Genomic DNA, 16263 nt, shown 5'->3' on the forward strand with positions numbered 1-16263 from the left:
CTTTTGATGTCCAATCAGTCGGTTAATCTAGAAAATAATCAACAGATCAGTTGTGACTTGACAGAACATAGATAAGTTCATTGATGCACGACCACTTTTGGACCTTTTTTGCACTTGACCTTTTTCGACCTGCAAAATCCTACTGGCATGGTTGTGATGAGCTGAAATGATACCTGTTTGTACACGGCGGCTCTGAAAACCAGTCCCTGTCCATCCTCCTGCAGGCAGACGCGGTGTCGGACAAAGAGCTGCGCGTGGCGCTGCACATCAAGTTGGACAGGATGAAGGATGAGTGTGATAAGCTGGTGGCGCAGCTGCACACTAAAGACGACGCATATTCTCTTCTGCAAAGAAAATACCAGCAACTCAAGCAGGAACTGAAAGACAAAGTAAGCCAAGCTCGTCTAGTTGGGATTTGGGGTTTGTATCTGTGAATGGAGGCCATTTTATTTTACAACAGTATCTGCATAGTGCAAACTAAAAACATGCCGACTTCAAACATCACCGGCTTAATGCGTCATATTGAAAGCAAACATGTATATCTTGCCCTTTCTTATTCCTTTCACTTGATTGTATATCTGTTTGGATTATATGATCATATTATCCTAGCTATTGCTAAAAAAAAAAAAAAAAATCATATTTATCAGTGTGACTTTAGGCGTTTTTATAAAGTATTGACGCCAGCTCACCTCCTCGACACAGACCTGATAAGTTGTATGTGGATTTTTCCTGGGCAGACGTGTATTGATTTATAATTTGGCTTGTGCAGAAAACCCAGTTCCTATTCATGAAACATGGGAGGGTTATTATCTCGGCGTAGAGATAGTGATTCGTATTCCCACGGCGGCTCTGTTCACTGAGGTTCCTGTCCTGTGACTTATTGATTGGCTTTGTCCTGGAAGAAACCCGGAAATATTGGCGATACTAACCAAACATAAAGAACACTGCTGTATGTTTGACTTTTTTTTCCCTCTCTATTTTTAAACATTGGAACCACAAGATTTCAATGTGTTTCAGTAGAATTTTACAGAACCTTTAAAAAGCATTCATCTCCTTGAATATTTCACCCTTTTATTACTTTTACAAATCATTCCTGATGAACATAGTTTGGCTTTTTTGATGGAAAAAAATACCACAAAAAAAAGAAAAACCTCTTTTATATCAAAATGAAATCAAATTTTTACAAAATAGTAATAAATAAATAGAAATAAGTGATTGGCACAAATATTTCCCCCATTTAAAGTGACTGACCTAATTCAACAGAGGTCCAGTTAATTGGTGCTGGTAGTCTCACAATGAGTGGAATGGAGATCATCTGAGTGGAGTGAGCATGTCTCAAATAATTGTAGCATAAAGACACTAGTGTCTGGATTAATCACTATCTCTGGCTACCATAACAGTATGAAGACAAAAAAAACTCTCCATGATATTTTGTGGTACTACTTAGCCTGTCATGCTAACAAATTTTACCTGATGATAAATTGCCCAAGTAATAAATGATAATGTTGTTTTGAGACCATTTTCAAATATTAATAATGACTGTTAATGATGCCATTATCTAAGACCAATAAACTTTAATTCACAATGGTCTTAAAAAGTCTTATTCTGAACACAAATACACTCCGCATTTTCTCTGACTTTTCATTTGAAGAAAATGTTTGAAACCCATTTTCCCTCCACTTCTCCCACTCTTTAAAAACGCAAATAGAATTAAGAATGCTGATGATGAACAAAAGTTATTGATGATTTCTAATGATCAAACTCGACTCTGCCATCCTAATCAGGTGAGCGTCGATGAGCAGAGACGTGTTTCCGAGTCTGAGCTTCTGAGGCTGGAGAAGAAGATTGTGACGATGGAAGCAGAACGAGAGACGGTCCTCTCTTCTCTCGGGGAGGAACTGGATGCAGTCTGTCGGAGTCTGGTGAGGAACGGACAAGACAAACTGCAGGTACTGGTCTTAGTTGTTTTACTTTTTTTTTGTACTTTAAAGGTTAAATTTAAAATACCTACAAGCCACCAATTTTATTTGAATACCTCATAGAAATCCTTTTGAAATCAACCAGAGATAAAATACGAACAAGCAAACTAGGAACTTGACCGGTCATGCTGACCTATTATTATTGTTATTGCTCACCGTTCAGGAAAATAAGCTGAGTTAAAGATAATAAAAGTTGGTTCACTTGGTTTGAGTCACCCTGCGTCCTTATTCGCAATCCATTCCTGCAGTTCATTAGAATTTCCTAACAGGCATCGTTCTGTTTGAGAACGCAGGAGAGTCTTCTGGAAGGTGAGGGTGAAGTGGGGGAGGTGGGGTTGGCTTGGATACGGATGAGAGAAATCCCTGTATAAAGGTTTGATTATGCCTCCTGTGTATCTTTGGTTAGACGGCCAAAACTGTAACTGTGAAAATATGTGGACTCATTTAATTACTCCCAGGTGGAGTTTCGAGTTATTTTTTGATCTGATAATCACATAAGCTTGATTTGTTGGGTTGAGTCCTTATTTGCTGGACTCAACGTCTTGTTGAAATGTAACACACTCCTTCAGTTTTGGCACTCTTTGTTAAAGATGTGTAAACAGCCTTACAATAAATCTTATGGCTTCATATCACAATGGATGTCTCGTTGCACACTCTATATTATATTATTATTTTCCTGAGACTTCTTACAGTTGTTTTTATACATACAAGTTTAAGGTCTGGGGAGTGGAATGACCTTGAAAGAAAGTTGAACTGAACGATTTCTGTGTTGATTTGACCAGATTTGTGGATTCTCTTGAAAGATCAGGCTTCAGTTTTATTTAAAACATTCAGCTGTCTTAAAGAGTTTATGGTGTCAGGCACTTTAACAATGTTTCTAAGGCCTTAGGAAGAGAGCTGCCCAGAGCATCACAGGTCCTCCACCATACTTAAAAGTGTACATTTGTATTTTCACTCTAGACACATCTGGAGTGTTTTGTATAAAAAAAAAGTAGAATCTTTCAATCAAAAAGTTGAATCTTTTGCAACTTCAAGCAAGATCAGATTTTGTTTTTCTTTCCTCAGTTTCAACTTTTTCATTTGAGCCTTATCGGCCCAATTCCGATCTTTTCACCAGAAAAAAAAATCAGATTTGAGCCACTTCCATATGCAGTGCTAAATTGGATATGTTTCAGACTTTTCGAACCTTTTTTAATCTGAACAGTCGTGTCAGATTTTGTATGATTTTTACATCAGTGATGTGAGACGTGCGCCATATTTCTACTCCAGAAGAAGCCTGAAGTAGAAACTACAAACCTAAACAATGGCTGAAGTACAAATATTGTGCAAATATTGTTCTTAAAAAACATTTATATTTGTCATCTACTTAAAAAAAGTGTGATTTATATTACTAAATTGCACACAGTAACTGCACTTAATCATATTTTCAAATTTACAGATATTTATTGATGGTCTGGTGGAACAAGCAGTAGAGAAAATAGCGAAAATAACATTTCTGATCATAGTGTTAGTTTAGTTTTTTATGTATCAAAGCTACAGTGTAATGATAAGTCAAGATTTTAATCGAGAATGCATGTTGGTCGCATTAAATTAGTAGCATCAAGGACTACGCAAAAAAAAAAAAAAAAAAATCATCAAGCATCAAGACCTGCTGTGTGAACGTAGCTTTAGTCTCCTTAGTGGACAAAAAGGGCAGTTTTCATTCACAAACAACCTGTTAGCATCGAGATAGCGTCTAATGGTTGTTATGGAGACCGAAAGCTGGGGAATCGTTGAGGCCCCACCTGTGTCTTCTGGACTTTCTGATGTAACAGATCAGGATGAATTGTGTTAAGTGCACTGGAGAAGTCAATATTATTTATTTTCTGTCTTCGCTGTCAGCCCATCAATTCCCCTAGATGTCAATTCACACACATCACTTCTGGTTCACGACTAAACCTGACGAAGCATCCAAACCTGCTGGTTTTCATCGCCTAATTTAAAGCACTGCTATACTTAAGACTCTTTTGGCCTTCAGGAATTTTTATATCTGTGCTCCTTTAATAATGAATCATACACTTTCTCTGCCATACTTGATTTAACATTAACACTCTGGCAAATAAATGAACACGGCTGGCTGTTGCAACACACACACACACGCGCACACACACTGAACTAAATGTGCTGACTGTGGCCTGGGGATTCTGCTAGCACAGAGCAAACAAAACCTGCAATAATACTTTAAATTTTTAAGAAAATAAACAAAAGGAACAAAAAAACCTTGTTAGCAAAATTAAATATTGATTCAAATGGATTATCACAGATTACTACCTGTGCCAGCCTTGATATATAGCAATAAGACTGCAGTTTATTGTTTTTACTAATTGAAGACATTATCATTGATTTAGCAACTAACATTATTGCTTTGCGCATGTCCCCCTTCATGTTTACATGGCACACACACTCTTAGATTCTTGCTCCTAGTGTCCCAACCCTGCTGAAGGCTGATGAAGGCAGCCTGTTTTATCTGCTTATAGATTTCTTGCTCTGGTCCAGTGGTGATGCAGTCTGACAGCCAACACCTTGCCTCATCGCTCATCCATCATGTTGAAAAGAAGTCAAACTTAGTAGTGATCAATTTAATGAGGGGTATTATTACCAGTAAAAGGGTTTATTAGCAGTAGATTTTTTTCCCTGCACAGCCTCCACCTTGGTCATTTTGACTACGATAATGTGTTGAACAACTGGAGAGTCCCCAAATGTGAATGTGAAGTGGGAATTTAGTACAGGATTGCTGATGAGTGATTGATTGTAGATTATTTTTTGTGTCAAGAAAATAACTTTTCTGAGTTAAAGGAAAAATCAGTATTTGGTTGTTGTCAACTGTTAAATCTCAAGATCAAGTTTTTTTTAGAGGTTTTTCTTCAATGGTTTCTAATCTGTTCTATAGTCAGACAGACCGTTGCCTTGTATTTTAACTTATTAAAAGATGAACAACCTTCTGTCTGGCCCTTTAAATCCAAAATTTACAAGTACACTTGAATAGACAACGAATGCAAGAGTTGGGCCAGAATTACTTGCTTGATGGCTCGGGCTTAAGTTTGTGTTTAATAAGCCTACAATACAAACAGCACAGAGAAATCCAAACGAGAATCCAAGATGTAAAGTTGTGTTAATCTACTTATTATACAGTAAATAGATGAATAGATAGTTTAACCTGTTGAGGAAATAAAGTCAGAGTGGAGAAGTCATTCAGACTCTAAAAAGCGTAGTGCACTGCATGCATATGCTGCTCCACCCTGCTCCGCTCCAGCAGCAGCGGAGATAGAATCCTACCAGTCCCACATCCCAGTTGATTTGCACTTGACTCACCCTGTGGTTTACAACAAGCAACAAGATGGAGCTGGAAGACGTTAAGAAAAAGCTAAAAACGGGAAAGGTTACTCTGCTCACTTAAATGGGAGTTTTAAAAACGAAAGCGCTAAAATCATAATAAGAATAATATGTCGGGTTCACTTTGGGTTTAGGCCTATAATTAACCCCATGGTCTTAGAACGACTCATGAAGAATCCAGCGTGGGCAGATACTGTACAGTCAGACCGTCACTTCCCAAAACCACATGCACACATAAAAAAAAACTTGTAAACGTGTTCGCGGAGTCGGTTTCATTCAGGACTTTACCGCAGGAAGGTTAAACTTACTTGGTCAGACCGGGCTCAGACACAGTGCCTACTGGCTCAGGCCAGGTCAGGTTGAATTTTTCTAGGCCCGATCTAAATTCTAGAGTACATTCTTGACGATTTTTCAGCCCATGACAGATTTTATTTGGAGTGTCAAAGCAAAAAACAGCAAATAAAACAACAAGGAAAAAATCAGACATGGTAACTCCGGTGTAAGAATAAGTCGACATTGACAACTATTTATCTTGGTGTCCACAAATCTGGACTTATTTAAAATTGACATAATAGGACAAAAGACAGAGGCTTTCCCTCCAATCTAACTTCTAACAGTCCAATCGTAATACATTAAAGGCTGTGATTGCAACTTGACAAGATATAAGGTTTGAATATTCTTCTAAGGCACTGCATCATTTAACTTCATGCACCTTTTCTTTCCTGCATCTTCCTTCTTTGCGCCTGTTCTCTTTCATTTCTACTGTCTTCTTTTGTCAGATGATTAGCGAAGAGAAATACCAAAGTGGAGATCTCTTTGAAAACTTCCTTCTTTGACATCTACACTGCCTTGTTAGTCTGAGCGTTTCTCTCCATCTGCTTCTATCTCAGCGTTCCCGTCTCTTTCCATTTTCCCAGTGGGAGGTGAAACAAACATATGGCTTCCAAAAAAACCAAAAAAAAAAACACACCACACACTTCCTCACACTCTGAAAGAGACATAAACCAGGCAGTCGTATATTTGAATTAGAGGTGGCAAAACCTCCTACTCCACGGCGGCTCCGTTTTAATAAAATAAAAAATAAAAAGAAAGAAAGAAGTAGTGGCAATATTTTCCCCCTCCCCACTTCAAGCCCACAGACGGCACTTTCAACTCCCTGCCTACTTGTTGCGTTTTTCAGCAGTTTCGCCTCCTTTTTTGTCTGCCGCCGAGCCAAACAGGCTTTGATGGTTCGAGGAAAAAGTTGAGAGGAGCCGAGACGTGTCTCATCCTCCTCCCACGCGGTCACATGCTCTGCTCTGGCGTATCGCCGCGCTCTCCCAGAGATGGAGACCTTTGCACGGCGGTGCCGCGCTTTGAGACGCCAAAGCAGAGAACCTTGAGGAATTCATCTTGCCTGGTTTCGAATGACAGTCGGAGGCAAGGTGGAGGGAGAAGGGTCTTTGAACATGTGTGACAGCATTGTTGTTTGGTACAACTCAGGACAGAGGGGGGTTCAAGAAAAGTCTGCTGTTTATCCAGTTCAGTGTGCATAAACACCTTGTCACAAAGGTGTGTTTACAAGGTGTGTTGTTTTTTTTTTTTGTTTCTCACCCCCCCCCCAATATTTTGTCAATGCTTCTCTGGTTATGTATTGTTGTTATTTCATCCATTACACCCTGAAGAGATTTATGGTTTTGTTTTTGTGATAAAGAGAAGGACATCCTCAAATATCTGTTTCCATTTCACATATTGCAGCTTTAGTGGCACCAAGTTTGTACCTATTTTTACAGGTGTGAAGTTAGCCTTTTGCTTGTATTACTCTTTTTATTTTTTATTATTTTACCTTTGAAAATAAAACATTTGCAAATGCACTTTCTCCTCCTTGGAAGTGAAAGGAGCATCCTAGCCGTTGTTGCCGCTTTCAATTTGAGTGGATAAAAATTAGTCATTTAAGGTCAGTATTTGCATTTCTTTGATTTTAGATAAATTTCAACTAAAGGTCGCAATTGCTTTTACATACAAGCTGCTGACAAGAGTAATATCTGCCATGCAGTGGACAGTCACTTATTGACCGGGTTCAGACTCCACAAATACTTATCATTTCTTATCGGGGTTTCCCAAAGTTTTAAAATGTTTCAACAAATTTTGTTTTAACATTTTTATAACAACTTAACATAGTTACCTGATTGTGATATAAAATGGCACTATGTGGCTGGAAAATACATAATACTTCCCCTTTAATTTTTGTCTTTCACAACTGAGGCATCCCACACCTTTTGGAGCTACTACAAATTAAAATAGACAACTAAACTTAATGAACTTATTGTTTTATTGTAGAGAGAATTGCTGTATTACTCTATTACAATGACATGCACACATAGACACTAGGTGGTGCTAGAGCACCTGTCCTTTTTCCTCTGGACAAAGTGTCCCTCTGAAATCTTTCCTTTATTCCTTTTTTTTAAACAGTGTAGTGAGATAAAATGTCTGCACACACCACTGCTCTACACAGGGAAAGCTTTTGGAAAAAATGTGTTTTCTGTTATTCTTTTATGTACCAGTGTGAACATGTGTTTGCTGTTTCATGCAACAGAGGTGATGAAACATTGAGTGGGCTGGTAACCCGCACAGCTGTCTCATCTAAGCATTGATGGACGGATGCTCTCCAACGAGCGTCACAGTTTTGCTTATCTGTGTATTGTTTTATGTGTGTGTGTGTGTGTGTGTGTGTGTGTGTGAATGTCAGCACTCATTAAGAGCTGGCAGTCAGTTTGCATCGCTGATGCTGTCAAGCTTGTCCAAGAAGACTGAAACAGAGTCCCTGAGCTAATTTTTTATCACAAACAACCTCTATTCAAAGGTGTGCATGAACCAGTGTGGGTAGTGTCATACGCTGTTAAACACATGTACTGCAATTTAAGTTGACAGGAGCTTCTCACCGAGGTTAAGGGTTCGACATCTCTCCTCTATCTGGTTTGTCTTCCCACCTTTTTTTTTTTTTTTCTCTTTATGTTTTGTAACTGGTAGTTTCTCTTTAGATATCTCTTGGTCCTTGCTGAAACTTCCCTAATATTCAGACTTCAGAATGGGCAGCAGGATTCTGCAGGGTATAATAAGAATGGTACTCCAGTTCATATTTGCATTTATTTTTATTCTGGTTTAGCAGGTGATCTCCCAGAGACCTGGATTAGTGAAGGATCCGCATCATTGGCTCGCTGAGACAAAGGTATGCTAGCTTTGCTAGAACTCACGCAATGATGCAGATGTTTCTGTATCATTTGTGTTTAGATATGTTTTGCACAGAATCTGAAAATCTGTAAAATTTCACTGTTTACTTTTTCTACTTCCGGATTCTTTCCCAAGTGTATTCCTGCTTTAAGATGAGGCACAAAATAAAGGCAGCAGAATTGCCTGTATTCCTAAGCTACAACAAAAACAGCCTTTCTTCACAAAAGTGAAGAAGGTTTGTTGTGTTTTGATTGGTCAGCTGAGGATTAACTTTTCCAACTGTTGCAGTGTTTATGTTACCGCCTCTTAAACAAAAAACAAAACAAAACAATAATTTCTCCACAATCTATTTCCCACGTCAAAACTCTCTCCAATGTCGGTCCTTCTTATAGTTATTTTCGTAAACATAATGCTTTGTCACAAAGCTCATATCAAATTAAAGCACACTGCTGCGTTGTTTCACCCAAAGCAGAACTGGGAGAGAGGACGGTTAAAAATACTGGTTTATAATTAGGCTGAAAACACAGGAAAGATGTGAAGAAAAAAAAACAGTGAAGTGTTCATGCTAATTATCTTGCATAATATCTGTGTGATCATTTGTCTAATTAACCCACTGCTACTGTCTGTGTATGTTCCCCACGTGTAGCGACTGTGCACTTTATGTAAAAATTTTCCAACTAGTTTTATTACTGTGTAAAACTCAGGTAAGTATCAGGTACAATATTTTAGTATTTTTTGTTGTTGTTTTTTTTAGCAGAAAACTACTAAGCTTTTCACTTGATAGTTGAAGTTGAATTATTTTTTTTTTAGCTAAAGATGCATCCCTTGCTACAAATAATTAAATGTACACTAAAGGAATGCTTTGTTACTGCATTTTAGGCAATAAATGTTTGCTTTCTTATTTAAAAATGAATGGAATCATTTGAGTTAAATGTGATTTTATTATTGTGTAAAATCGTCTTAAGAGGTTAAATGAACAATTTGCGGAATGTGGCAATTTCTTTTATTTGGTTAATCGTCAGCATAATTGATTAAGGTTGGGCGATATGGTCTTAAAGTTTTATCGCAATATTTTCTGGTACTATTATGATAATAAAAGTGACGATAAAAACTAACTAGAAAATTTCTGAAGAAATTTAAACGGGGAATGCCAAAGTGTGCCCCGTCTGTTGGAACCCAGTGTTCTGATGTTAATGTTACCATCAATGCTAAAGTAAGCTACAATGTACTCAACAGCATGTGGAGAGTCACAAGGATGATGAGTAATATGGACTTACTCCATTCAGTATGTAAAAATTTGTGTATAAGCTAAAATTAGCCAAAATGCTAATGTTAGCCTAAATGCTGCCAGTGGCATGTGGGGCATCACTAGCATGTTGTCTTGCATTAACTTCCTCCATTCAGTATGCTAACCATGAATAATACATTAAAAAAAATAGCAAAAACACTTATTTTAGGGATTATCCATTATAGGACCCCAGTTATTTAATGAAGTGTGATTTGTGTCGCTAAACTGGTCGCAGTTTATTCATATTTTTTATATTTATTGATGCTTTCATTGAATAAACAGTTGAGAAAAAAGTAAAACTAAGAATCCCGATGATATGGATGATTTTGGCGGGTTTTAAAAGTCATTAACTGGAATTTATCTCAACAATAAATCCAAATTCTTATCATGACAAGTATCATGATAAATGATAAACGATACGATATGATAAATCCCCACCAGTATCACCAACGCACAAACTAACCTAGAACGGCAGTTTCAATGTACACATTTCTCATTTTCCTTGCACACTACGAATGAACCCAACCAGACTAAGCTGCGCTGGCTGAGCGAGGAAGTGCGAGAGCGCGATGCGAAGGAGCGGCGCCTGAGGAAGCAGCACCAGCAGACCAGAGATGAGCTGAAAGCTCTCAGGCAGAGCCGCAGCTCGGAGCAGGAAACCCTACAGCAGCGCCTGGACCAGCAGGAGAAGCTGCTGCTCTCCCTCAGCACGGAGAAGAAAGGTAGTCCTTAACCAAAAGAAAAAAGAAAAAAAACACCCTTATGATGATGATAAATCACTTGGCCCCTCCATATCTGCTGAACTTGTGATGGCAAAAAAAAAAAATAAAGGATAGGTGAGGATTTCTCCTGCCTAGCTATCTTTGATTCACAGACTCCTCCAACTGATCTCTCTAACACGGCTGAGTCAGACTCGCATCTTTCTGTCTGCTCACACCATCTGTATGAGCAGTAATTCCTTTAATTGGACGCTTTTTGTCACTGTGTTTTGTTTTCATGGAAGCTTACGAAGATGCCTGCCTGTGCCCTCATGTGAACTTAGTTCTATCTTTCTTACTGTTTTTATGCATCTGTATCCTTGCCATTATAAATGTTTGAGAACGCATCCTAATGATTTTGTATTGGAGTTCTTTTTAGCCTACGGCCTCTATTTTCTTTCTCTTTCTTTCTAGCTTTCTTCCTGTCTTCTTTTTTTCCTTCTTTTTTTCTTTTTCCCTCTTTCTTGTTTTCTTTCCCTATGATGTGTTTCATCAAGAAGAGAAAAGGAGTTTAAAGACAGAGTGAGACAGGTAGAGTTGGGTAGCCATTATGAAAACAGTCGTGTCACTTTTTTATGGTGTTTTGTAGCATTATTATAAACTTTGGATAAATAGTCTAAATTAAAGAAACCCTATGCATGGTGCCTCCTGTCGTACAGACGGTAATTAAACACATGCTGTTTACAACCACAGAACATATGCTTCTAATAAAAAAAAATGGCTGAAAGATGCTCTGTTTAACACAATCTCTGTGCAAAGCTTGGTTTAAAGATGAGATTACTTCTCTTGTATACTGCTGTCAAGTATAGTTAAGGTCAAACAGTTGTTAGATTTCTTTTTTTTTTTTTTTGTCAGGTCTTAAATTTCAATGTTAACACTGAGGGTAGCAGATTCTTGTTTTATTCTTCTCATAAAAACAGAATTTCAGAGTTTTACCTCAAATCATTCTAAAACTAAAATAATCATACAGAGCATTTATTAAACTGCGGCAAAAATCCATACACATTTAATAATGGAATCCAATAGGCATTTGTTGAGAGTAAATACATTCTTACACACACATTCTTACATTTGTTTTTTTCCTTGACCCGATATTGCCCCCCTTCTCCACAGAGAAACAGTACTTTTATTAGCTTCTAGCAGCAATCTGTCTATTTTTTACAGTTCCTCCTCATTGGCCTCTTCACTTGAAAGCCACTCTGCCCTGCATGCAGAGATAAGAGCGGTTCTGGTTTTAAAGACCCCAGCATGGCTTTCAGGTGAAATGGGACTGAGCTTGAGTCAGCAAAGATTGCACTAGGCAACTATGACTATCATCCTCCAGCTGGTTCCAGGTCTGATTAAAACAGACTCGGACTATGGAGGCTCCAGAAAGTTGTTCCACAGGAAGAAATAGTCTTTTTGACTTTAGTCTTTTTTTCCACCCTGTTTCTGTAAATTTGGTTGTGGTCAGATCTATTTCAGGAAGAAAGCATTCATCTTCAGGATTTTATATATTCTTGAGATATATAAACTGATGTAAGCTGTCACATAAATTATATAATATTGCTGTAGGCAGGAAGAATCTCCGGTAGCAGTCAGTCTTACAACAAACCTGAAGAAGCCTTTGACTGAAGACTGTTGCTGTATGATTCGTGACATGCTAACTCATTATCATTGATATTCTTTATAAATTACTTTATAGGTATGACTTTTGTTGTATGATTTGTCTGAAAAAAATTTTCTGATTACACACTTAGAACTTTGTATTGATTTCCATTCATTTTAATAAGTGCATTTATGTCTAACACTAACAGTATATTTCTAAGTTTAACCTAAACTTGATTCACATCATACCTCTAAACCTAACCCTTGGCCCAGAAAAATGGGGTTCGGTTTATTAGGCCCAAACTTTGGTCCTCATAAGGTCCATCGGTCCTCAGAAGGTTAGTAAATATACCAAAGAAGGATCTAGATAGGCTTCAAACAAGTATACACACACATCAATATGCACATTCACACAATGAGCTGCCAAACCGCTCATATTTAAACTTAGAGGTCGACCGATATTAGATTTTTTTTTAAGAGTCTTGACATTGCACACTGTTTCTGTAAACAGGCATATCTTTTGACAGCACATCATGTTGACACAGGGATGCAGTCAGTCTTACACAATCTGTCAGATAGTTCCCAGAGGATGTGCTCACTTCTAAAAATAAAAACATTACCATGAGTAAAAACAGGAAGACATCTTACTATTATTTTTATATTCATCTGTATTTATAAATATAAGCAAACATATATTTTTAATTAAATTAGCCCTATGAAATTACGCCACTACATTCTACGTTCACCATGGGAACGTATGCAGAGTACTTGAGCCACGTCCAGTCATTTTCAAGAAAACTGTGAAAGCTCTGTTCTAAAGATGTCAGAATAAAATTGAACTGTTTGCAGTTTTTGTATCGGCTGTAACTTCACAAGTCGCACAGCAAGAACTGGATGTTGGAGAAAACAAAACCAGCAAACGAGCAGAGCGCACTCTGGATTAATAAAGCTAGCTTGGATTTCAGGGAGCGTTTTCAAAGTGAGCGTGGATCTGAGAGCTCTGCTTATCAGCCGCAGCATCTTATCTCACGCAGTCTCCTCGTTTTCAGAGCTGCTGGAGAGGAGTCGCGCGAAAGAGGAAGAAATGAGAAGCTTTCAGGTCAGATTCATGTATTTTCATTAATCTGTGCTGGATCTGTTTGTAGATTTAGTTTTTATTTGTTTTCGTCTTTCCCCTCTTTCCACTTCAGAAAGAGACAACACATTTTTCCCTTTGTCTTTTTCTGCACGTCAGCTGTTTTTCCAGCCGAATCACATTTCTCTGATGCTGCCCCCTTCCCACCCCCCTCCCCCACCCATACCCCACTCTGCTGCACAGCTGTGCGCCTGGCAGACTCCTCCAGGGCTTGCTTGAGCAAATAGCTAATTACTGCAGACACGAGGCCTTGCAGTTTAAAAGTCACTAAAGGCCTTGTCGGTTTTTTTTCTCCTTTTGGCAGGCCACCCACTCACCTAAGCCGGAGTGGACCGGCCCCCGCCGGAGCCTCGCTGGCGCTTTTACACCCCATTAAAATGCAAAGCAGATGCGCGTACGCACATAAACACACTGAAGCGCGTCTGCGAGGATGATTTACATGTGAAGAGGCAGAAAACGGAAAGCACGAGGGACACAGATGAGTTAAAACGAAAGATGGGTGGGGGGAGGGGAGGAGGAAAAAAGAGGACCCTTGCTGGAAAGCATCAACACATTGCAGAATAAGGGGGTGAGAGGGATGCCTGCTGCACGGAGAAGCAGGTGTGCGTTTGAGTGGCAGATAAGAGCCAGAGCATCACTTATGCATCGTTAGCGAGGGAACATCAGTCAGGAGCTGCAGGAGAGGATGGAGCATTTTGTCTTTGTGAGCGTGATAAGAAGAACTCTCCCCAGCCACTGCGTTTACTTCCCTTGTTATGTTAGAACACCCTATTCCTCTCTTCTTTCAAGGTTTTTTTTTTTTCTCCTACAGACATCTGCTGAGTTTCCCTTTTTTTTTCTTTCTTGCTGGTGCTGAGCTCTTACCTGGACTTAGTTTTGCACACATGGCAGCATCCTGTGTTTGAACTTCACTTGTTCACGTTCAGGTTTCAGTTCATCCTTAATCCTAATCGATTGCGTTTTATTTCTGTTTTAGGATCGTGTGTTGGATCTGGAGATGGTAAGATTTAATTTCTTGTAGAATGTTACTATGGAAGTTCAATTGAGGTTTTATTTAAATGTCATATTGAAGTTAAAATTATACCAGCATGATTTGATTTAGCCACATAAACTGGTTCACCTGAAAGTTTATTTGGAAAGGTCAAACTTTAAGACCTTCCCGTGCTACAGTTTTCAAATATTTGTTGATATTTTAGACTGATTTTGACACAAATGTCCAGTGTGAGTTGGTGTATATGTAGAATCACAGCCACCTATAAAAGCCATAAATCTTTATGAATAAGCATGTGTTTCTGAATCAAAACATCCAGATGTTGTGCACAGAAATTTATTTTCAATTTCTCACATTATGAGATAATGACTGTTTTATTATCTCACTATGTTGAAATAAAGAGACTCAGTCTTGCTCTGTTGAGGAAGCCACCAAAACACCTCACCTCAAAATAACACCTCAAGCTTTTTCATTATAACCTCATATATCACTTAGCTTAGAGCTCTTTCAGTGTTCTGGTATTTTTGATTTTTAGTGCTCACTAAGTTGAGATAACAATGCCATAAGCTCTTTTACCTTTGACAGTTTTAAATTTCATTATTTGGTGATAAAAATACCGCAACCTTGTTTCATTTTAGAAACATTTCAGTTGTTTTAGATCAAACTAAAGCTTTCCCTTTTTTTGTGATTTGGGATAGTGTGATCTTAAACTTCTTTGTTCCTGTTCCAGTTTTAATTTCTCATTATTTGCAAGATAATGGAATCTCAAGCTTTTTTTTTTTTTTTTCTTTTTTTTTTTGACACAGTAAGTATTGTTGTCTGATTTGGTCACAATAACCTTTATTTTCTTATTCTGTGGAGATCATATTTGAAGCTTTTTTCATTATCTTAGCGTATTGTTAGAAAAGGTTTTCTTACCTCATTTCTACATAGCAAAACGTCAAGGCAGGGGGTTTAATATTAATAGAAAAAAAAATTAATTTTTTTTCCATAAATTTTTAATTATTTAAGAAATGTTATCCCTTATATTCTTAACACTGGTTACTGTACAGAAGCAACACCCCAAAATTATTTTTTTAACTGAGCTATAAACAACCAGGACTTTTTTTTACAAAAGACTTTTGGAATCTTTGTGGGGATAAAATCCTAAAGTCAAAGTTAAATAAAATAAAATGACTTAAACTTCATAACAAATAAAAACATGGCAGCCTCTACAAGAAGGTATGTTAGCAAAATGATTTATTTTGATAAAAATATGACAATTTCCATGCTCTCAAAGTACAAATATGTCTCATTATCTCGCTATCCCAAAATAACCTATTGGGGGAAAAAAATTTAAGTCTCACTAACTTTATTTTTCCTTTTCTTTGCCATTTTATGGCAGTTCCGTTATTCTTATTATTTCAAGATGACAAAAGTTTGAAATACTTTTGTCATCTTGACAAAAGTATTTCAAAAAGTATAAGTCAGTATAAGTATAAGTCCTCTAATTATTTATTCCTCTAATTATGTCGAGATAATATCTGTACGATAACGGTTCCATTATCTCGTTTTCTTGAGATTTCAAAGCTTAAATTTATAACGGATCAATATATTTATTTCATATATTTACAGAAATGATAGACACATGAATCTAGCTTAAAATATCCCATCATAAACCAATGCAATGAAGAGAATGCAATACTCTTCAGAACTGGATGCAACAGAAGAACAGCTCATTTTTGCACCAAAATCAGCCTGTTAACTTATGATCCATAGAAAATGACTTCAAAATGAATCCCAGCAGGTGTAGCTGCATTCAGCTGGACAGGATAATCAATCTGAAACTTAGTCCATTTATTTTAGAAAGTTAGATTTTCATATTTTCTCTATTTTTTCTATACTGATATTGAAAATGCTGGAAGGAAATTCCATATTTTGAAAACTACGTAGTAACCCTAAAG

The 16263-nt window shown here is 37.6% G+C and overlaps 1 protein-coding gene across 4 annotated transcripts in view; it reads left to right on the top strand.

Moving 5' to 3' along the window:
- Positions 1–16263, top strand: part of cep128 (centrosomal protein 128) — a 54346-nt gene that overhangs the window by 26862 nt on the left and 11221 nt on the right. For 3 of the 4 annotated variants that reach the window (XM_014969445.2, XM_014969448.2, XM_014969443.2), the window contains exons 16-21: positions 225–389; positions 1785–1949; positions 8497–8559; positions 10379–10571; positions 13244–13293; positions 14306–14329. In XM_014969445.2, coding sequence (XP_014824931.2) covers positions 225–389; positions 1785–1949; positions 8497–8559; positions 10379–10571; positions 13244–13293; positions 14306–14329 — 660 coding nt within the window. The remainder of the gene's footprint in view (positions 1–224; positions 390–1784; positions 1950–8496; positions 8560–10378; positions 10572–13243; positions 13294–14305; positions 14330–16263) is intronic. The other variant, XM_014969444.2, reaches the window with a different exon arrangement.

This window comes from Poecilia mexicana, unplaced genomic scaffold (assembly GCF_051168715.1).
Source record: "Poecilia mexicana isolate PSO_F unplaced genomic scaffold, ASM5116871v1 scaffold_21, whole genome shotgun sequence".
Classification (NCBI taxonomy): domain Eukaryota; kingdom Metazoa; phylum Chordata; class Actinopteri; order Cyprinodontiformes; family Poeciliidae; genus Poecilia; species Poecilia mexicana.